The 23,248-nt window shown below is 37.6% G+C and overlaps 1 protein-coding gene across 4 annotated transcripts in view; it reads left to right on the plus strand.

Annotated features, from left to right (window-relative positions):
• Positions 1-7,515: 7,515 nt before the first annotated feature.
• Positions 7,516-23,248, plus strand: part of Heatr6 (HEAT repeat containing 6) — a 33,695-nt gene continuing 17,962 nt past the window's right edge. Inside the window, exons 1-9 of one of the 4 annotated variants that reach the window (XM_027950298.2) lie at positions 7,516-7,767; positions 9,897-10,004; positions 12,478-12,618; positions 13,061-13,176; positions 13,939-14,053; positions 15,499-15,600; positions 16,535-16,672; positions 18,577-18,875; positions 19,715-19,892. In XM_027950298.2, coding sequence (XP_027806099.2) covers positions 7,549-7,767; positions 9,897-10,004; positions 12,478-12,618; positions 13,061-13,176; positions 13,939-14,053; positions 15,499-15,600; positions 16,535-16,672; positions 18,577-18,875; positions 19,715-19,892 — 1,416 coding nt within the window. In that variant the 5' untranslated portion in view covers positions 7,516-7,548. Of the gene's footprint in view, positions 7,768-9,896; positions 10,005-11,961; positions 12,400-12,477; positions 12,619-13,060; positions 13,177-13,938; positions 14,054-15,498; positions 15,601-16,534; positions 16,673-18,576; positions 18,876-19,714; positions 19,893-23,248 lie in introns of those variants that run through there. The other 3 variants (XM_071602957.1, XM_071602956.1, XM_071602958.1) reach the window with 3 other exon arrangements.

Raw genomic sequence — 23,248 nt, forward strand, 5'->3', positions numbered from 1 at the left:
TCTCCCTAAATATTAGAGGATTCAATTTACTCCTCTCTCTTCTTTGCTCTTTTCCCCCCACCCCATCCCATTTTGGTTCATTCTTTGAAACTGTTTCTTCACCTGCTCCTTCAACTCTCGCTGCCCCACTGTTTCTGGCCTGATTGCTCCATCTCAACAGCTTCTAACACCTTTCCCTAACTCTAGAGTTTTCCTTTTGCAGTTTGCATGGCTGTTAAATCCTGCTCCATCCTATTCTCCCACACCAGAATGATCCTCCCAAGTGAATAGCCTCTCTTGGCCTATCAAATGAAATCCCAAGTCCACAGGTCCTGGACATCTGCCTGCCTTTTTTTGTTTGTTTGTCCCCTGCTTCCATTTCCTGCTTAGCTTCCAGCTACTCATAATACTTATGCAGACTTCCAATTGCCATTCCTCCTGGATTCCTCTTATTCCAGGGTGGGGAGTGAGACCGATGAGGTGCCTAGGGTTCAAGATTTAAAGCTGCACTAGATCGCAAGGTTGTGCACAAGTTCCTCCTTAAGTTTTGGACGCTATGCACGTCACTGACCTCCCCCTCACTCCAACCCGGTTGCATTTTTCCATTGTGAATTTTTGCTAGTAATTCTTTTCTCACAACACTCCACCTGCCTCCTCCCACTAATTCTGCCTTCAAAATATCCCTGCTCTTCAAGATTCACCTTTTACAATTACTCTAATTGGAAGTAATGACTTACTTCCTCTGAGTCCCCTGAGTCCTCTGGATCTACCTCTCTTGGGACACTTGTGAAATATTGTTGGGTTTTTTTTTTTTAACATTTAAAAAATTTTTTTTTAAATTGTAGACGGGCACACTACCTTTGTTTTATCTATCTATCTATCTATCTATCTATCTATCATCTATCTATTTTACGTGGTGCTGGGGATCCAACCCAGTGCTTCACATGTGCTAGGCTAGTGCTCTACCACTGAGCCACAACCAGTCCTGCTACTTTATTTTTAGTACTTGGAATGTAAGTCTTATCTCAACTGTTAGATTCCGAGCTGCTTGTCTTACATCTCTATATTTCCTGAATAACTTCCTCTATGCTTGATATATAATAAGAAATCAACAGTAAGTACTTATGAGTGACTAAACTGCCATCAGTGGGGACAAGGGATCTTTGATGTCCTCACAACAAATCAACAACAGCTACTGGGAACATGGAGGGATCACACTAATTCCTATAAAGTACATCATAGACATCCCCCAGGGCCCTTGTTACACCCCTCAGATACTGCTAGTCAATCATGGCACTCTTTTCTCTCTGAACATGGATATGGCATCTGAGCCTGGTCAGCACAGTACCAAAGAGCCACCTCCATTGATTGGAGTTCACAATGGAGAATGAGCTTTATTTTTTCCAGCTAGATCTAAGGGCCCCATTTTACAGAGGAGGAAACAAAGGCCAAGAGAAGTCCAGAGATAGAATCAGGTAGAGCAATTCCTGAAAACAGCTAAGTAGCCAATCTAGGCACAGCATACATTCATCTACAGCACTGCATGATACTTTGCTAGAAGCCCCTGTGAGATCTTAACCAGATCTTTAGTCCTACTTCATTGGTTCCAAAAACCAATCTTGAAACTCTGGGAACTTGGGGACTCTCCACTCAGGTCAAGAGTGACTCCTTGAAATTTAGAGATGTACTCTTCATGTCAGGTCAATTTCACCATGTGGGCCAGCAGAAGGCCGAGGGACCAGGCAGGTCAGGGGTGAATCCCACTTCTGTATCTATTAGCAGGCAAGTCACATCTGTGAACCCCAGCTGCAAAAACCTATAAAATGGGGATAGTTAGACTCATCGCACAAGGTGACTGCAGGGGACCCTTGAAGATAGTCAGTAAATGTGAGTCTCCCCTTCCTTGCAGTGTGGGGAAGTAAGGACATTCAGGGGGCCTCTTTGCACTTACCCTCCACAAACACAAACACTTTCTCCCCATCTCTAAGGTAGGCTTTCCTTTTGAGGTTATTTAACTGAGATATACAATACGTTAATGAGTATTAGTCTGCCAGTAATCATTTATAAATTATAATACTAAATTGAAAGAAAGAAGTGGAACTTCTTCCTTAATCCTGGACTGTCATCCCCAGTGCTTAAGCCTCAGGCACAGTGGTTTTCAGCTGGTCTGTTCTAACTTAGGGGCCTGTGCTGAGCTCTGCAGAGGTGACTGGGACTGTGGACCAGGGGAGCACTGTGTCAGCACCGGGTGTGGACATGATTGTGCTTCTGACTAAACACAGGTAAAAACATCCTGCTTCCCCAAACTTGCCCTACCCGGGCAGGTTGTACACATGGCTCCCTTTTAGACTTTCCAAAATTGGATGCGACAGAAGCCTGTCTTCTAGTAGCCTTTCCCTCTTCACCCCCAATAAAAGATGTATCCCATCACAAGATAGTGATTTCCAAACTTTTAAAATAATTTCCTTACCCGGTATATCCTGGGGAAAAAAAAAAATCAGGCTATTTTTTTTAGGAAAAAAAAAGAAGATAAAAATAACCCATAATCCCACAACCCCCAAAAATGTCTGCTTAACATGATGATGCATATTTTAAACATAAATATATAATATGTATTTTAAAATGAGAATCTTGTACCTATTTCAATTTCTCAATTATTTGACTTAAAAATCACTAGTGAAAAATTTTAGTATTAAAAGTGAGTCTTCCATTCCATCATCTCTACTGGCATTAAGCCCATCATATATGCTCATGTACTTGGTAACCTCTAAGATAGCTCTTATTTTTATAATATTAATATGACTATAATGAATAGTAAATTAAACATGCCTGTATTAATTCTCTTGGGGTAAATTCTAAGAAGCATAATTATTGACCAAGTATAATTATTGACCATTTGATAGATATTGTCTTGTTGACCTATAAGCATCCCTCTCCTATAAAAGATATTTCAGGGGATACATGTGGTAGTTTCTTTATTTTCAGTAGCTATTAATTGAAGAAAGCATAGTAAAAAGCCACCATGATTCAGTTTTGATTATAAATTAAGTTGTACTAAACACAATAGAATCAGTATACATTTTTAAAACAAACCATTTGTCTTCAAAACATATTACTTGCCCAATCCACCTGCAATCCTTGGAATGCTCAGGACCTTGCTGGCCACTTGCAGCTGCTATGGATTTTCAGAATTGTATTCTGTGGATCCAGGTCCCCAAAAGAGTAGGTCTCACATATAAATTTTTTGTCCATTTCTCAAAGAGTTATCTTAAGGGCCATCTTCTCTAATAACTGCTCATCTCTTCCTGTAGTTTCTGCCTGCAATGATGGGACTGTCTGGAGATTCTTGACTGGAAAGAGAAATGAAAATCAGGACCTATGGATGGAGACTACAAGTAGTATGGAGGAAGGGAAGAGGAGGTGTTTGTTTCAATAAATAATCACTTTAAAAGCATCCACACTACTTGAGTTATTTGGTGAGAGGTGGCAGTGAAGATGAGGAAGGTGAGGAGGAAGATACATGACATTTGTTGAATATTTTCAATGCGACAAGGAATATGTTAAATTCTTCGCAAGCATTATCTAAGTTATTCTTTTTGTGGGGAGGGGGGAAATGCCAGGGATTGAACTAAGGGGCACTCAACCACTGAGCCACATCCCCAGCCCTATTTTATATTTTATTTAGAGACAGGATCTCACTGAGTTGCTTAGCACCTTACCATTGCTAAGGCTGGTTTTGAACTCGAGATCCTCCTGCCTCAGCCTCCTTACAAGCATATGCTACTATGCCCAACTTCTAAGTTATTCTTACAACAATCTTTTGACTATACTTATCATGACCATTTCATAAGTAAGAAAAGAGTTTGGGTAAATTTAGTAATTTGCATAAAATTAATTACATAATTTCATAAGATAGGTGTTGGGGCCTACACTTTTATCCTGTGTCAAACTCTGAGGGATAGGCATTATAACACAGTAATTAGAACCATCTACTCTGAATTTCAAACCAAGGCACACATGCAGCTGTGTGGCCTTCAGCAAATATCCTGACATTTTTGTGCTTCAGTTTCCTCATTAGTACAATAGTATAGACATCATAGACCTACAAAGAGTTTAGTTCTTGTACAGTGCTTGGCATAGTGCCTGACATAGTGGTCCCAACAGTTGGTTCCCCATATCCAAACAGGTTCTGAATCCATAGATTCAACCAGCTGCAGGATGAAAATATGTGGAACAAAAAAAAATTGTGCCTGCCACCAAATGTGCAGACCTTTTTTTCTTCTCATTATTCTTTAAACAATATAGTATAACAACTATTTACATGACATTTACATTGCAATAGATATTATGAGTAATCTAGAAATGACTTAAACTACATGGTAAGATGTCTGCAGGTGATATGCAAATACTATGCCATTTTATATAAGGGACTTGAGCCTTCTCAGATTTTGATATCCTCAGGGGAGTCCTAGAACCAATGAATCATGAACTCCAAGAGATAACTATATTCAATAAATGTTTACTACTATTACTATTATTATTTTTACCAAATAGATGGGCTGTTGACCCTTAATTTTACAAGAATCTAGAACAAGACACAAGGCCAATTCTCCTTCCCAGTCTCTAGTTTCTAGTTTTAATCTGGATACTGAAAGTCAGCCCCTCATTTCTGTTTTTCCCCCCATTACAAAAAATATGGGAGGTAAAAATGTCTAATAATTTCTTGTTTATGTTCTTCATAATCACAGACCTAAGACTTAGCTGGCCTAGGTTAAAGTCTGATTTTGACCAATGCTGTTAATGTGGAACTTGACAAACTATTTAAGCTTTCTAGCATCATTTCATTCACTATAAAGAGAGAAAATAATAATATCTCATCATTTGAATGCAAAATTTATAAAACTTCATAGTTTACAAAGCATTTTCATAAAAAGTGCCATCGCCCAATAGATGAAAACTAGAGGGCCCTGGATAAACAATTAAAACAGTGAATTTACTCATTTTATCAACAAGTATAGGTGTATGCCTACTGCATCCATGTGCTTGCTAGCACTGAATATACAATGGTCAATGACACAGACAAGATTTGTGCCTTCATGAAACTCACATTCTAGAAGAGGAAACAGATAACATGTAAATAAACAAACAAACAAAAACAATAACTACAGATTATCATAAATGTTCTGAAAAAATATACAAGGATGTGAACTAGAGTGGGGGTATGCAAGCTTGATTTACGTTGCAAATGTGAAAGAAATGCAATTCCAGAATAAGGTTCCACATCAGCCAATGAAGAAGTTAAAAGGGAAATGGCTATAAACTTGTTTAACACTCCTTACAGCTCCGCAATCACTCTAAGACTATTTAAATGTTGAGAGTACCAAGGATCAAAGATGTGTGAGGAAATTTTCTTGGGAGAGACTGTTAGTTTTCATAGTCTCAGAGTTGGAGGTGGGTGTTGGGGTGCTACTGTCTAACCTCAAGTCAATGAAATGGGCTTTCAAAAGTTTCCCTGAGAGCTTGATAAATTTTTCCTTCAGTTGCTGATCACCATGAAATAGGAATATTTATTTCTATCCACAAGGATATAATCTATCATGACTCAACAGATTGACATTGGTATACGTTACAATATCTGGGTCATTCAATATTAAATAACACTATATATGGGTAATCTATGTTGTAGCCTACTACAAACCCCTCTAAACCCAGATTATTCCCAGTCTCTTCACACCAACTCCAGTATGGTAAGGACCAGGCCTTACATCCTTCTATCCTAGTGTGTTGAACATCTCTTAAGCACTACTTCAAATACTTTTGGTCTTAAACGCTTAGAACCATACTTACAGCAATGATTTACCTCAGTAAACTATTTAGTAGTGGTTGTCAAATATAACTTGTCAGAACCTTGCCTCAAACATATACTCTATATCCCAAACCATCTCAGTTTTGCCTCAGGGCTGCTTTAACTATGCAACAGGAGACTCCTCTAGGAAACATTGCACATTGGTGCATGTTAACTACAGAGCTAATGCCTAGCCAGGTGATAATTGACAATATAGGTCAAAAGCTGGCAGATATATGCTTCTGTCCTCCATTCCTCAGGAGGGAGTTCTGAGAGCATTCCATAAGATTTCTCAGAAATTCCAGAGGATTGGGCTGGGGCTGTAGCTCAGTGGTAGAGCACTTGCCTCGAAGGTGTGAGACCCTGGGTTCAATTCTCAGCACCACATATAAATAAATAAGATACTGTGTCCATCTACAACTAAAAACAAAAAACTCCAAGGATTGAGTGATAAGAAACTTCTTGCAATGCCCAACTCAATAGCATATATTTATATTGATTCTCCTTCCTTCCCTGTTTATTCCTGAATAGATGACTCACATACCAATCTTGTCTGAGGCTCTATTTTGAGGGAGTCCCAACTAAAACATCTAGAGACTAGTTTCAGCTTTTGATTTTCTCTGAGAAAATGCTTGAACAGTATCACAAATACACATGCATACATGCACATATATAACACTTATGTACACTTATTCCAAGAATGAACAATAATATACAAGCATAATGGAATCTAAATCCAAACAAAAAAAATAAACATTTTTCCCCAAAGAAGCTCAAATTCTTCAAAGAACTAGCTCTGCTAAAAAGCACATTCACAATTTTCAATGATGACCAGTGTTTTATTCTGAGGATAAAACATGTATATTCAGATGACTTCAAGATTTTTCCAGGAGCCAGAGGTGAAGATTTGTAGAACTCAAAAGTCCTAAAGATGCTTTTCTCAGTCTACCCAAATGTGAATGTCCAGTCTTCACCTCCTGGGTGACTGAAAACTGATCATTGTTTAAATGGCTATTTTACTTCCCATTCTCGCCTTCAAGCTTTCAGAAAATCTTGGGGTCTCCAATGCCAACTAGGTCACCCCCAGGCAGGTTATATTTTCTATAGTTCAATTTAAACTTCAAAATTACTTTCCTAGTGGTGAGAGGTGGCTCATGACCCATAAGAACACTCACTGTCAGAAGAGAAGCAAAGGGAACAAAGAAACAGCTGTCACCAAAGTACTGGAAAGCTGCCCTATATTTTATTGGCCAGATTTTAATCACATAGATAGAATCAATTGCAAGGAATACTGGGTAATGTAATCTTTAGTCAGGGTGCATTTGTGCTTGGGGAAAAATCAGGGGTTCTAACACGCTGTAAGAGGAGTAGAAGGACTTCTGAGAACCAGCAGTTTCCGCCATTGCCATTTACTGCAACCCTTCTCCAACTGCAGCCCTAATCTGAAACTCTAGTACTCAACAGGACTGTCAGCCCTGCCCAAAAACAAACTTTCTGAGAGGACAAATAGAGACTCCACTTTTCAGCCTGCGCTCAGAAGAGGTGGGCGGGCGAAATATTTTTAAGCTGATTTCAGACAGCACCTGCAGGTACCCGGCTGAAGGGTACAGCAGTCATGGAAACCTCTTCGTTGGCCTTTCTGGTCCATATTAGGCATTCCGGAACTAGATTGCGGAACCCGGGAATGCCCCGGAAGTATTTTCCAGGGGCCTTACGTAGGGAAGATGGCGGGGGTGCAAGTTGCCGGCTCGCCGTCGTGCGGGCAGCTACGAGAGGCGCCGCGGGAGCCGCCCCCTGAGCAGCACAATGGGTTCCGCCGGTTGTCGGCCAGGCTCCGCGCCCTGCGCCCGGATGACAGCAGCTCCGCCCGCACCGAGATCCACCTGCTCTTTGACCAGCTCATTTCCGAGAACTACAGCGAGGGCGGCGGCGTGGCCGCAGAGGTAGGCGCCTCGCCTGTGGGAGACCGGGAGCCGCGCTGTTGCCACGGCCCCACCCTCAGGGAACCCAGCTGGTAACTCCAGCCTGCCTCTCCTGGCTGTTCTCACCCAGCGCCCCGGATGACTTAAATCCAGGCTGGCTTGCTCCCTCCGATCCTGGCATATTCTCTGCTGTCCTCCGTCTGAAAGATTCTGCAGTGGTTGGCAAACTCTCATCTTTCAAAGCCCAGTTTGATGATTTCTGCTCTAACACCTCGCATCTGGCACCACCTTTCCATTCTCACGCTCCACTTTCATTCTATGCATACCAAACGCTTTTGTCAATTAAATTCATAACTACTGTTTATTTAATGTGTACTTTACCATGAACCATTCCAGGAATCTTAAAGTGTGCATAATTATTAGGTCGTTTTTTTGCCGATGGAAACATTGAAGTTCACAAAGATCCATTATCACGTTGTTGGCAAACAACAGCTAGAAGTGGAGCCTCAGTCTGTAACAAAGTCCCTGTATTTTCCGTTCTTCCTCTACCCCCTCTGCCTCCTCTTTAGAAGTTCTTTTCGCTATCCGAGAAATCTTTTTTATACACACCAAGTCTTGGATATCACTTAATAATTTTCTAAACACTTGAGCCACAGCCTTCTCATGCTCACAGGCAACTCAAGCTTGACAGTTTTTAAAAATGAATGTTACCTCTACACACTTTCATCCCCAATCCATCCCATCCTCCAGGACATGCAAAACACAAACCCTTGTTCTTTTCCCTTTCCTTTGACTTGGAGCCTGTCCGATCCAGATTCTTCAGAATCTCTTTCAAACATGTTTCTCAGTCCATACTATTCTCTTTGTTCCCATTGCTAGTGCCTTTGGCAAGATGACTCTAGCTTGGACTATTGCACTGGTCTTCTCTAAACTGAATGCCTTCCTCTGGTCCAACCCTTTTGCTGTGCTGCCAGAGTGATTTTTCCTTTGGTTAAAAAAAAAAAAAAAAAAACTGCCTATAAAAATGAAAACCTGATCTGGGAATATCTATACATATGGTAAATGGTTGAAGCAAAATTGCCCAACAATTTATGCAAGTCAATATGGGGTTCAAGAAAGGAGAAGAATTTTAAAATATGCATATGTTTATATATGCAGAAAAAATCCAGAAGTGTTCACAGCAAGATAATAGTGTGAGTGGGATTAAGAAGAAGTCAGGAAGACTTTTGATTTATTTGTATGCTTTGATATTTTTGCAAAAATATGTGCTTTTCCAGTTTTCTCTCCTATCACTCCTCCTTCTGTGTCTTGTCTGCATTTCGAAGGTACTATTCTTGCTGCTGGTGTTTTGCGTCTCCCAAGTCTTTACACAGTTCCATTTTTTTTTTTTCTTGAAGTGTTTTTTTGATAGCTGATCTGTTTGGAAAAATTCTATTCATCCTTCAATTCATTCCAGATTCTATATAACTGTACACAATACTGCATAATCACTATTTTCCCACAATGTTTGTACTTAATTCTTTCAGCACTTAATTTAATTATTTGTGTATTTTCTGTCTCCCTCACTAGACTCTGAGCTCTTTGAGGTTCAGAAAAATGTTTGCTTCACTTTTGGAGCCCAAGGACCTAGCCTACTACCTGGCACATAGTAGGTGCTCAGAGCCTTTATATTCAGTAAACACCAGTAAAGAATGATATGATTTGCAAATAGTTTCTTCTTTTTTTAATAATTCCCCAATTTTACGTAAAATTTATGTGTCGTTTCCAATTTTCCTAATGACATTGAAAATCTAGTTGGTTTCATTTTTTGGTATATTTAACTTCATTATGTGCTTTTATATGCTGGAAGCCTTTCTTTGGTTATTTAATTCTATTGTCTATACATGGTAGAGACTCTGGAGTCTTTAGTTTGACAAAAATGATATTTATACTTTTTCTTTTTTAGCACACCCTATTTTTGTGCTGTTATTTCATCTTTTTCTGCCTCACATTTCATTCAGATGTCATCTTTTCCCATTCTTCAGTATGAACATTCAGTTTAATTCTCCCATTTTCCTGTGTTTGGTGCGGGGATGGGGGTGGCTTTCACTTGATTAGTGGGAATGTTACCTTTGTGTGGTTTTTTTGTTTGATTGTTTTTTTCTTGGTAGGATGTCAGTGCTCTTCTTGTCCAAGCTTGCCGACTGGTGCCTCTTAATCAGAATCATCTTGTCAGCAAAGTGTCTCAGCTGATCCACCATTTACTAAACAGATTACAGGTAATCATGTATGTAACTTTAGGATTCAGATCATGAACTTTGAGAATAAGCAAATGCTTTTGAAATACTATATCCATAGTAGGTATGATAAACTAATCTTTTGAGACACTAGGAAAAGCAAATGCCTCAGTATGATATTAAAACAAGCGAGGCATGGTGGTGCACATCTGTTATCCCTGCAACTTGGGAGGCTAAGGCAGGAGGATCACCAGTTTGAGGCCAGCTCCAGCTACTTAGGGAGATCCTCAGCAACTTAATGATACCCTATCTTAAAATAAAAAGTAAAAATACTGGGGACTGGGAATATAGCTTAGTTGGTAGAGTGAGTGCTTGCCTCACACGCACAAGGCCCTGGGTTCAATTCCCAGCACCACCTAAAAAAAAAAAAAAAAAAAGTAAAAGTAAAAACGTCGGGGATGTAGCTTAGTGGAAAGCACCCCTGGGTTCAATACCCAGTACCAAAAAAATTAAAATGATACTAAAACAAACATAACTCTGACCAGAAGAACATTATTCTGCACAATTCTAGAAGTTTGTCTATTAGAAGCATATTAGAAGTATTCCTGTTGATTCAGTAACCACTGTGTCAACCAGGCCTCCTGACCTTAGACTTTTTTTTTTTTTTTCGTGGTATGTACGGTTGACCAAGATACATCTCAGGATTGAAATGATCCCAGAATTCTTTCCTACCAATATTTTTTCTCTTTCCTCAAACTATCATTTTTTTAATTTATTTTTTATGTACATAAAACCTAAGAAGTAGCTTGGGGAAGAGGGTACACCAGGATAAAAAGACACCAGTTATTTATATCAAGATCTAAACTGCAGCTCCCTACCTATTTCTAGAACCTTTTCCAACTTGCTAGATAAACCCACTTTGATTTTTAGGATTAAGACTGTTACACATGAGTACATGAATGTAATTGAGAGTGAAAAGCGTTATCAATTAGCATATGTCTACTAGGATGCTTTGGGTTCAAAAAACAGAAAAGTCAATCCTAAGTACCAAAACAATAAAAAAGAAGAAACAATTAATGCCACACTTCAAGTCCCAAAGGAAGCAGCTCTAGAGTCCCTTAATAATAAGAGATTTACTAGCATTTTTCCATTCTGCAGTCCTCAGTGTGTGTTATACTCAGCCTCTCTGATAGTCATAAGATGGCTGCCTCCATTCTAGGCATCCTATGCAAAATAACTAAATAACATTCCACAGAAGCCAGATTATCCCTGTTAATTTTGTGTCTCTTTTATTTACAAATGAGGAAATTTGTCCCATAAATTCTCCAGTAGACTCTCCTGATATCTCATTGGAGACTTAAGTCATATAAACATCTCTCTAAACCAGTCTCTGAAAAAGGGAATGGAATTACCATGAGTGCTTAAAACAATGATTTCAACCTTGACTGCACATTAGCATCACCTAGAGGGCGTAAGCTTCCTAAATGATTACACTGTGCAGCCACAGTGGACTTACTTCAGGGTTTCTGACCCTCGACACTATTGATTTTTTTTTTTTAACTATTGATGTTTTGAATTAAATAATTCTCTATTATGGAAGCTGTCCTGTGCATTGTAGGATATGTTTAGCAGCAATCATCACGTCTACTCATTTGATGTCAACAGCACCTTTTTAATTGTAACAATCAAAAATGTGTACAAACATTGTGCCAGATGTTCCCTGGTGGTCAAGATTGCCTCTGGTTGAGAACTACTAAACTAATTAGGATTTGCTAGAGGTTTTATGTGAGAGAAATGGGCATTTGAGTAGAATCAGAACTCTGCCATGAGGGAAAGAGAGCATGGATGCCGATAGGTAGCCAACAGTTTCTACTACATGAGATAGGCTGTTTTCAAGTTTAGAATGTTTCAAACTGATGGGAGGTGGCTTCCAAATATTGACTAGTCTCAGGGGTGTACTTGTGACACCTATAGTCCATAACCAGCTTTCTGGCATTTGATGACTATTTGTCCTGTCATGTCCATAAATTGATAGTTGGATTAGCCTGATCTGTGCCAAGAAGATTATAAAATAAGGAGGGACAGAGATGTGCCATTTCTCATTGTATTCCCTACACCATGCTAGCAACACAGTAGGTAGTTAGCAGGCATATTTATTCACCATATATTGAATGATTACTATGTATAAGGTAGTTTAATTGAATTAAGACAATTCAGTGTTTTAAGTCCTGTAGGTTAATATTTACAGCTATCAGTGTATAGTTAGTTCAAGGGAAAGTTACAAGGTTTTACTTTGAGTGGAGGGACTAAAGGGAGAAGTGAACGAGACCCTGGGACATGTCAAAGGCCTCTAACCTGATCAAACTTTCAAAGATTTAGAGGTGATCCTTTCGACCCCAAAAAGGTGGATATATACTCCTTGCACAACTTGATTCAGGTGAGCATAGATAATCTCTAAAAAGACAAAAACATTTTTAAGAAGTTAGATCATCTGTATTTTTTCCTCTCTCGGTAGGTGATTGTTGATGAACAGAACTTGGATTTCCTGATGGGATATACTATTTCAGCTATTCATCAGTGTAGTTCCTGGACACACATGGAAATCCTTCAAGCCCTGGCAGCTCTGGTTTACTATAATGGCTCAAAATGTCAAAAGGTAATTTTAACTGTGTCCTGATTTTTTTTTTTTTTTTTTTTTTGAAAGATGAGGAGCAGAGGCTTTGGAGTCAACAGACCTATCTTTAGGTTTTTATCCTGCCATTAATTGGACATGTAGCTTTGATTTACAATCTTAGCCTTGTAAATACTTGGCACTCTTAACTGTTAACCATCATTATTATCATTACCCATCATCTGCACAGCCATGTCTAAAAAGCTTTAGCAACTACCTAGTAATGATCCTTCTGCCATTTTTTGGCATATTTACTACACCCATCCGAAAGATTTACCTAACAGCTAGTCTTTTTTTTTTTTTTTTTTTTAATAGCTAGTCTTTTGACATTTAACTGCCCGTTAGTTAAAAAAATAAAATCTGTCTAAATAGTAATATTTTCCTGGAAGCTTTTCCTAAACCAACATTGACTGTTATTTTGTTGTAGTACCTTCCAGACTTGCTAGGCAAGACCGGCCTCTTAACAACATTGAGTGACTTGGCTCAGTCTGACCCTGAAGTCAGGAGAGCTGCAGTGCATTGCATGGCAAACTTATGTCTCAGGTATGTGGATACAGGCAGTTTTCCCAGTAGTTAGAAGATAGTATCTCTCGGGCCCTTTTATAGATTGTTTCATCTGTCTGAAACAAGAGCAACTTAGAAAAAATATCTCAATTTGCATTTCCCAGGTTATTTAATAAGGTCATTATATGATGTGATTTTAATCAAATAAAGTTCATAATGAAGAAAAAATATATATGCTAAAAGTGATAGTCAATGTTTTGTTTTCTATTGGTATGAATTCTAGTCATATTGTCTTTTAGAAGGGTATAGTCATACCAGTTTAAGCTCTGGTGAGATTTATCTGTCAAGGTTGGTTTCTTCTCTCTTAAGAAGATGTAATTAGTCTACAATATGCAGTAGAAAATGAACAGCACAAACTTGAATTTGTATCTAGGTAGCACAGTGGTGTATGGTGGCTAAAAATACAGGTTCAATCATGTGATTCTAACTCTACAGAACCTCTTTACATTATTTTTCTCTTAGAAATGGAAAGCAGAACTCAAAATTTCTCTTTGTCCATACTTCTTACACTACAAATTTCTGTAATTTTTCCCTATGGAAACCATTCATCCTTCTTTATATTTACTGGAGACTGTGCCTGTGCTACAGCAGTAACTAACCGCCAAAGTGCACAGTTTTTCTAAGTATAGTCACATTCAGGGGTGTATTACAACTCTATTAGTTTCTATTACTGCTATTATTCTTTTGAAGGCACCATTTCAAAGGACACAGCCTGAGTTGTTTTCTCTATATGTGTTTTAGTGTGCCAGGACAGCCATACCTGGAGGAGCCCTACCAAAATATTTGCTTCCAAGCTTTCTTGACCACTTTACAGTCTCCAAAATCATCAGATATGGATGACATAACATTTTGCATGGTAGGTAGGACTATTGCTGATCTTACAAATTGATGTAGATATGTCTAGAAGCAAGAGTTGAACTGAGGCTGTTACCAACAAGTTTAATTTTGGCTGCTATATTAGTTTTGTCTATATATATGTATATATATATATATCTACATAGAATGTTTGTAAGCCAAAAAGACTGAACCATATCTTTGGGTTTAAATTACAAGAAACCTTTTTTATTTGTTTTGTTTGGCATTTTAAGTTTTAAAAGAAAGCTCTTCTCATTCTTTTTCCTCCTGAGTATAAAAACAGTCTAGTTTCAGACTAGTACCTGATGTTTAAGATGAAAGGGAAGAAAGTAGACTTCAATAATATCTGTACTATTTTATTTCTTCTTAAAAGAATTATATGCAAATATGGTAGTTTCTTAACATGTTTTAAATTCAGGTTGACATATTCATACATTACAGATCCAGGATAGTAAAAGTTTCTTATAGTCCCCTACTCAGATATAATCACTGGAGATGATCTGTGCTTTTAGATTTTTTTTCTATATATGAATGAGTATGTTTATCTTTTTAAAATAGAATCATGTTTAATATGCTGTTTTGAAACTTTCTGTATTTTTTTTTTTTAATCTTAATGTCTGTGGTACGTTTTTTCAGTACCTCTTAATGTACCTCATGCTTTCTTATTTCTGTAGCTAGGAGATCTTGGGCAAATTACTTAACTGGTTAGAGCCTACATGTTCCTTGCTGAAATGGTACTAATGTAACTACATTGTAGGGTTCATGTGAAATATAAATAAAAATAGAGCTTTTAAAGTGCTTGACAGAGTACCTGCAACTGTTGTTGCTGAGTTTCACATTTAGGAGGTTAGCTTCTTAGGTAATCATTCTCATGATCATCAAATTGGATAAAAATTGCTTTTTAAAAGTTTTTCCACTATTTCAAACAGGGCTACAGTTCACATCCTCCCCTATAGGGAGTAAGGATGGAGTCCTAGAAGTGAGATTACTGAATCAAGAAATCAATCTTGATCCAGAATTTGCCTTTAGAGATTACATTTTTATCATTTACCATCTGCTTCTACATTTACACCTTTGACTTTAAGAGCTACTGAGGTTGCCATATTGGAGAACTTCCCTGCTTTTGATCTCTACTATTACTTTTTCATTTCTTATCACAGTCTTCCCACTAAATCTCTTCCTTTTTATTTTCCTTGTCCACTATTTATATATGCTGGTTTATAAGTCTGTATTATAAGACTTCTCAAGAGTACTCTTCTAGAAAATAACTCAAAGTGATTTATCAGGTCATTTTTCTGGATCTTAACCTCTGCTTTGTGTGTTTCAAAAGGTTTTTTCATCATCTAGAGACTTTTCCTCTTCCATCTTAAGTGACGCTGAAGAGTAGATCCCTGGACAACCAAAATTTATTCTGCCTTCTAACTAAGTCTCTCTTTGTCCCCCTAGTTGTTACAAAATGCATTAAAAGGCATTCAGTCACTTCTAAATGGTGGAAAAATGAAACTAACACAGACTGATGAACTTGGAGCTCTTCTAGCTGTACTAAAGGTAAGGCACTTCTTCATTATGATTCGTGTTTTTCCCATTTAAACCCCAGGTGTGAGTACCGTTTCATATCATCATTCAAAGGCTAACTTTGAAGGTATCAAAAGTTCTCATATATTCTAAGAGAGCAGAATACAATGTTCATATATATAAGCATAGTTAATATTAAGAATAGATAATAGCCTCTTTTAAATAAATATACCAAAATTTAAAAATTATCTTTGAATCTTAGGAAGGAACAAGTTGTGAGATAAGATCTGAAGATAATTTAATCACAGCTTATCTTGAACCAGCTTTTACCTTATTGTACTTGAGAAAAGAGCCAGGGCTTCTGCTGGCATCCTCTGTCATGTAGAAGGCAGGTTAATTAAGACATGTGTCAGCACACTGCTGTCACTAGCTTCCAAACCTGCCAAGCAGGGGGACATGAACTCACCACTCTGGGGATCCAGCTATCTCAGCCTAGACAAAAAAAAAAAAGGAGCTTTTGTGCTCACCTGAAGTCATTGCTATCTGTGACAATATAGCTTTATTAAAACTAAAATTTTAACTTTTCCCATGTGCCATTTCTTTTACCCTCAAATAGAGACAGACAGCTAGATTTAGAGACAGATGACTAAATAAAAATGATAAATTAGTTTAAAAATTAGTGGATAGATAAAATAACTGGATAAGATGATGGGATTAAATAATTACATAAAGTTATGCTAAAATCAAACCTAATCTGATGTGGCCAAACCAGATCCAGCTTTAGGATAGATGAGATTAAGCTCTTCTTTAAGCCTTAAACTTTCAAGGTGTCAAGGTTCTGTCCCATTTTTATTACTTAATAGTCTTTAAATCTTAATCTGTTTGTGTCCTGATCCAGAGCATGCTGCATAATTCTGCTGTAAGATTTATATTTATGTGTGTGTTTTCCTTATTCATCACTTTTTAGAAAGCCATGTTTCATGGACTTCCTGGACTAAACATAGAGATGCCCACGGTGTTATACCCCACTCCACTTCCTCAGTATGATGGGCGACCACCTGTCAAACCACAACAGTCAGAATCCACTGCTTCTCGACCAACGGTGGTACATTTATGTCTATTTGAATTTAAGTTGCAGATTGTTTTGAATAGTTTGCTTTGTGTATTTTCTATGATTTGCATTGCCACTGCCCCAAAAGCCCACCTTGAACTTGATTTCAATTTAAGGTACTTAGCAAAGTAAATTTAAATTTATCAGACTATTGAAAGTACAATTTAAAGCACCTTATGCTCTAAGCGGTCCAGACAGTGTAACACCTTACAAAAATAAGCATTCACTTTATATACAAAATCAAGCATTCTCATCCCCAGACTTCTCAAAACCAAGGATCAACAAATTTTTTTCTGTTAAGGACTTGACTGGTAAATATTTTAGCTCTCTGTTGCAACTACCCACTTCATGGTCATAATGCAAAAGCAGCCAGAGATGCCCTGTGTAAATGGAAGGGCATGGCTGTTCCAGTAAAACTGTATTCACAGAAACAGACAATGGGCCATAAATTGGTAGCCCTTCTGTAGACCATTAGAAGACCACCTACCGGTCCGCACAGTGTCTCTACACTTCTGACATTTACCACATTTCTCAGCCTTCCCTGATAGCTGCTGTCTCCTTCATGTTTCTGTTGGAGAACCTATAGCATACAGATATGTGGCCAAGATTTTACATCCAAAATGTAATACCTGATTAAAAAAAAAAAAAGCTTAAGATTAAGAATTCTTTCATTCATTCACCTATTCAGCATTGACCAAACACCAGACATTGTGCTAATATACCATTGTGAAATATACCAACACTGGCTATTCTTAGGAGTTTGGAGTGGGAAGCAAAGATGCATAAATAAACTTCACAGTAATATTAGGATTTCTTTCATCAAAATATTCACAGAGTATTCAAAACACATGCAGGATACCCCGTCCAAATAGAGGAGGAAGAATCTTTTAAAAGCTGTAGTGACTAAACTAAGATTCAGGAGTGAATAACAGTACAGAGAGAGGAAAGAATGTTCTGAGGGAACAAAGGTACATAAGAGAATGAGTGTGCATAGCTCATATGTTAACTGTAGGGTAGAGATTCGGGTTCATGAAGGGAAAGGGGAGGGCAAATAAATGTGCAGCAAAGGCAAATCCTAAGGGTCTTGTATAGTATGCTAAGAATTTGGGTTTTTATCTTGTAGGTGAGGAAAAAATCTTAAATAGCAGAATGATGTGATTGAATTTGCATCTTAAGAGAACCACCATGGTAGTAAATAAAAGAGTATGGGTCTGGGCCACAGCCAGTAGTCTGAGGTAGAAGTGATAAGAACCTTCCCTCTTACAGATAAGGACTTTGAAAGATAAGGACTTTTGAGAATTTGAAAGAAGGCACAGGTTTCAAAGATATTTAGATGTCAGAAAGAAGAAAGTAGGGAAAAAGAAACTGGCTTTTATTTAGCATCTTCTTCTGTGTAGCCCCAGGGCCCTAGTACCAGCAGTGTGTGTAATGGATTACCATCTTGCATATCTTAATTGGGAGAGCTGAGAAAATAGGCACTAGCATCATTTCCATAGGCTTTAATCTCTATTGAGAAGGCTGAACACTTTCACTATGCTGTTCAAGGTAGGTGCCTCATACTTACAGATCAGGAAGGTCAAGCTCAGAGAAGCTAAGTGCTTTGCCCAGAGTTACAGAGGTAGAATTTGAACCCAAACCACATGTTTTGCTCTGACCCATGGACTTCATGCCTTATTTCTTAAGTCCAGGATGGTGTGTGTGAGTACTCAGCATTGTGTCTGATGCATAGATACTAAGTAAGTGTTACTTTTTTCTTTTCTTCTCTTAGTTCTTGTTTCTTTAAACTATGTGTTGGGAACATATTTAGTCATTTTCAAATGAGGAAGTACCAGTGATTTTGTTAAAAGTCATTTATAAATAATTATCGTATGTATGTCTTCATTTGCTCCTAAAATCAGAATAAAAAGAAAAAATACAAAATTAAGCCAAAGAAAACCCCACAAGGAGAGGAAGAGGAAGAAGAATCTAGTAGTGAGATGGAAGCAGTCCAAGGCCCTGGCACAAGCAGAGTGAACATGCATGACAGGAACACTCGATGCTCCTCCTCCCTGGGCGTCCAAGGTTTGCCAGTAGATGGAAGTGGAACTCTGGGAAAAGAGCGGGTCTCCTCACCCTTCACCACTTCCAGCTGGAAAAGAGTCAGCAGTAGTGAGTCAGACTATTCTGATGCTGAAGGAGGCTTACAGGGTAAAATGAGGTAGTAGTATTTTGTTATATTTTTATACTTTAATATCCTAAGTTGCATGTCAGTTTATAGCTTTGCTTAAAAACCTGACTGCTACCTGGGTTGAAACTTGAGAATTCTCATTTATGTGGAGCTTTGCATTACTCTGAACTTGCTTTGCTCACTTGATCTGTCCTTGTATGTTCCTTTCCCTGGTATAGTCTTTTCTTCTCTCTTTCTTTTTGTTGCTGTTATTCTTGGTGGGTTTTGTTGTTATTGTTGTTGTTTTGGCCATTTTGTATTTTTAACAACTACTCTTCTTCAAAATAAGCTCAAAAATCATATTCTCTGGGAAAACTTGTTCAATCCCTCCCATTCTGGTTTAAGAGCCCCTTCTGTGTGACCCTTTGGCTTAACCTCTGCCCTAGTGTATTTCAAATGTGTTATTATTTCTTGAGCTTTCCATCAATCACCTCCACTTAGCATGGGCAGGGGCTTCATTTGTCCTCCAACCCAGCATAATGTCTGATTCCTACATGGGGTCATTCATGGGATATTTGTTGAATGGGTGGATAGATATTCTGCAGTGTTTCATGTCTAATACTAGTTTCCTAACATCAAAATGTTGCCCTCTTATATTCTATCGAGTTGTGGTTTTTGTCAGCCTTAATACCTTATTAGATAAGCAAATTGTCTTAACATGTATTGATCATATCTTTAAAAAATTTTTAATATCATGGCAACATCTTTAGGGGTTATTGTAGGTTTAATTTCTCAATGTATGATTTTAATTGTCTAGAATAAATAGCATTTCATGTTGCATTTTTAAAAAGCTGTTTAAAAACTTTTCTTCCTTATTTTGGATATGAAAGGTCATACCAAGCCAAAGTTCGCCAAGGAGCATTAGCTTGTTTTCTTTCTACTATAAAATCAATAGAAAAAAAAGTTCTATATGGCTACTGGTCGGCCTTTGTTCCTGATACGCCTGAGCTTGGAAGCCCACAATCTGTGTCCTTAATGACACTTGCATTAAAAGATCCTTCTCCCAAGGTAAGAGCATTTAAATTCTAAGCTTTATAACAGGAAGGGAAAATTTACACATTTTGTTTTTTATCTCAGCACCATCCAATCTTAATTGAATACTGCTCTGAGTAATCCTGACCCAGTTCCTGACTTGAGAACTCCTGGACAGATAAGAGGGGATAGGAAATGGGCTCTGTGAATAGCACATTGAGGGGAATTGTATAGAGGCCACTTCTTGCCCTCAGGCTTTCTGAAACCTGAGCACACAGAGTTGTAACTTGGGTATCTCCTTTGAGCTTCACTGAAGTTGCTGTGTCTCCCCTTTATGAAAATGTTTATTATCATGGAATTTATAATAGCAAAATATCAGAAATGGCTTAAACAACTCAACAAAATTATTATGGTACATATGGTTATAAAGGATGTGTAATGCTCAGAAAAATGCTCATAGTGTTTTGTGAAAGCACAAGACATAGAATTGTGTATGTAGTAGGATCCCACTGATTTTCTTCGTATTTAAAAAAAAAATCATATATAATAAATACTTGCTTCTTTTTTTAATTTTTTTTTCCTTCTTGTGGCAGTAGGGATCAAACCCAGGGCTTCACATATGCTAGGCAAGCACTGTACAACTGAGTAATTTTTTGTTGTTGTTGTTATATCTTTATTTATTTATTTTTATGTGGTGCTGAGGATCAAACCCAGTGCCTCATATGTGTGAGGCAGGCACTCTATCATTGAGCTACAGCCCCAGCCCCAAGTGAGTGTTTTTTTAAAATTTACTTTGAGATAGGGTCTCACTAAATTTCCCAGCCTGGCCTTGCATTTGGGATTCTCCTGCCTCAGCCTCCCAATTAGCTGCAATTGCAGGCTTGTACCACCACGCCTAGCTATAAATATTTGCATATTTTAATAAGAAAAAAATTATTTTTTAAAAAGGAAAAAGATGGTTTTGTTAGCCTGGATGGCTATAGCAAGATATTTCATGATATCTTGATATTTCAAATATCTGCCTCTGCTTAAATAGGTAAGTTCCTCTCTAGAAGTTAGTCTCAATCAAATAAGGAAAGTAGCCTGCTATTTAGAGTCCCCTTACAATAAAGTATATTAAAAAGTTATGCCAAATGGCATCTGAACATCCTCAGAACTAAACTACCCATTGAAAGTGAATAATTTTAATTAAGGTTTCTCCTTAAAATGGGTAGTAATCCACAATAGATTGGAACATCTTATAATCATCTCCTTGAATAGCTAATTACTGGGTAAAAAAAACTTCTAGATGATCCTTTGGAAGCTTATGTTAGCATTAATTATACACAATAAAATTCTGTGGTACATTTCAAATACTGTAAGTAACTAGATTAGCAGAAATTTTGCAGCTCACCTGAATCAATAATAAATGGGAGAAAAATGAAAAATGAATGGTAGCAAAGATACCAGTAATGAAGCCATTCTCATAATTAAAGGGAAAACTACTACAAGGAATTTTAAATGCATATTTGAATGCTTTTCACTAGGGGGAACTGCCAGTGTGGCCAAGAAGATGTTGCTGTGGGGCAAGTAGAAGCCAAGTTAACCACTGACACTCCAACTGCCTAGCTAAGGGAATGAGAAACATTCAATCTTAGGGGATGAATGATATATGAGGTCATATCTGATGAAACTGAGTTAATTGAAATAATTTATAATCTTTTAAATGTTTACATTTAAGCCAGGCAGTGACTCACACCTATAATCCCAGTGGCTCAGGAGGCTGAGGCAAGAGGATCACAAGTTCAAAGTCAACCTCAGCAACTTAGGCCCTAAGCAACTTAACAAGATCCCGTTTCAAAATAAAAAAAAAAAAAAAATGTTAAAAAGGGCTGGGGATGTGGCACAGTGGTCTATCTTATCCATCTCCTGGATTCGGGTCCCCTTTAGACATGTTCTTGCTGTTTATGTTCAGTGTTCACAAGAAATATGGTAAGAAAAATGTACAGAAGAAATTCTTGCTTCTGGAGATGTGCTAGATCCCGCTTAAAGCCCCATGCAAGTCCTGGAGAAGCAGAAATAACAAGCCATCCAAGAAAAGACAATGGAAATTATTCAGTTTAGTGTAATGGCAAATGGTTATACTCGAAATTTTTATAAAATATTAGCTTGGCAGGGTCTAAATAAGTGGTGATTATTGTCCAAAATGAGGTTTGGAGCATACCTCTGCAAACTGATCAGAGTGTAATTAATTGTGCACCAAGCCACATGCTGGAAAAGGTTTGCAGTAGTTGATGTTGATGAGAGAGGTTCTTAGACTTCTAGAAACTTTGAGGAAAAAAATGGAAACAGATGTGCTGAAAATCTTTTTCTAGTGAGAAATAGAAGAAAAAGTGATTGGAGTCTTCCAATTGGAATACAAACAGTAGATTACTTTCAGGAAATTGGAACTTGAAATGCTAAATCAGTTAATTGGGAAGGAGAAAATTGAGAAATTTTCTTTAGGATTTGGTAATGTGATAGTACTTGGGAAGTTATGTTTCCGTGTAGGAAATGTGCTTCAGAATGCACATTTTATGCTTCCAGCAGAGACAGAACAAATTATCAATAAAAATAACATGACTAATGTAAGAATTTCTTCTGTACAATTTTCTCAGGGATTATAAAGGCATATTATGGAGACACATCAAGAGTTTGGCCTAAAGAACAAACTAAAGGGCAGACCTTTCTTTTAATACCTTGGGAATTATCCTGACTTTCAAATTCCATCATGAATTTTTATTTCTCTTTGAAATAACTATGAAAAGTGGATACAAATAAAGTCTAGATAATAGCATAACAAGATAAGAAAATGAAAAGGTTAGAATTTTAACTGTTATGGAGTGATAAGTAATCAGGTTACTTTTATATGCCCAACTAGGAACAATTAAACTTTACTTGAATGTCTCCAAATCTACTAGCCCTTTCACAAGGTTCAGATACATTCACTTTCAAGACAACCAACTTTGGAAATGTAATCCATAAAAAAATAACCCTGAAACATGTGAATAATAATTAGTACTTGAGTCTGAGGCTATATCTCAGTGGTGGGGTGCTTGTTTAGCATGAACAAGACCATGGGTTCAATCTGTATCACTGAAAAAAAAAAAATTAATATTTGGACAAAGCCAAAGAAGAGAATAGCTTGGTTCTCTGCATGGAAACCTTAATAGGACCTACTCTCAGGAGAGTTGTCTTCTTTATCAAAAGTATTTTGAGAACTTAGAAACATAAGAAGGAAGAAAATTAAGATTGACTGAACTATTTCAGCAAACATTTCTGCTATATTCTAAAAGCAAAAAGGTGGGTGGCGCTTTTTTATTTCATTAACTTTAGACAAGCCTTCATGTCCAAGGAGGTGAATACACACTGGC

This window comes from Marmota flaviventris, chromosome 17 (genome assembly GCF_047511675.1).
Source record: "Marmota flaviventris isolate mMarFla1 chromosome 17, mMarFla1.hap1, whole genome shotgun sequence".
Classification (NCBI taxonomy): Eukaryota; Metazoa; Chordata; class Mammalia; order Rodentia; family Sciuridae; genus Marmota; species Marmota flaviventris.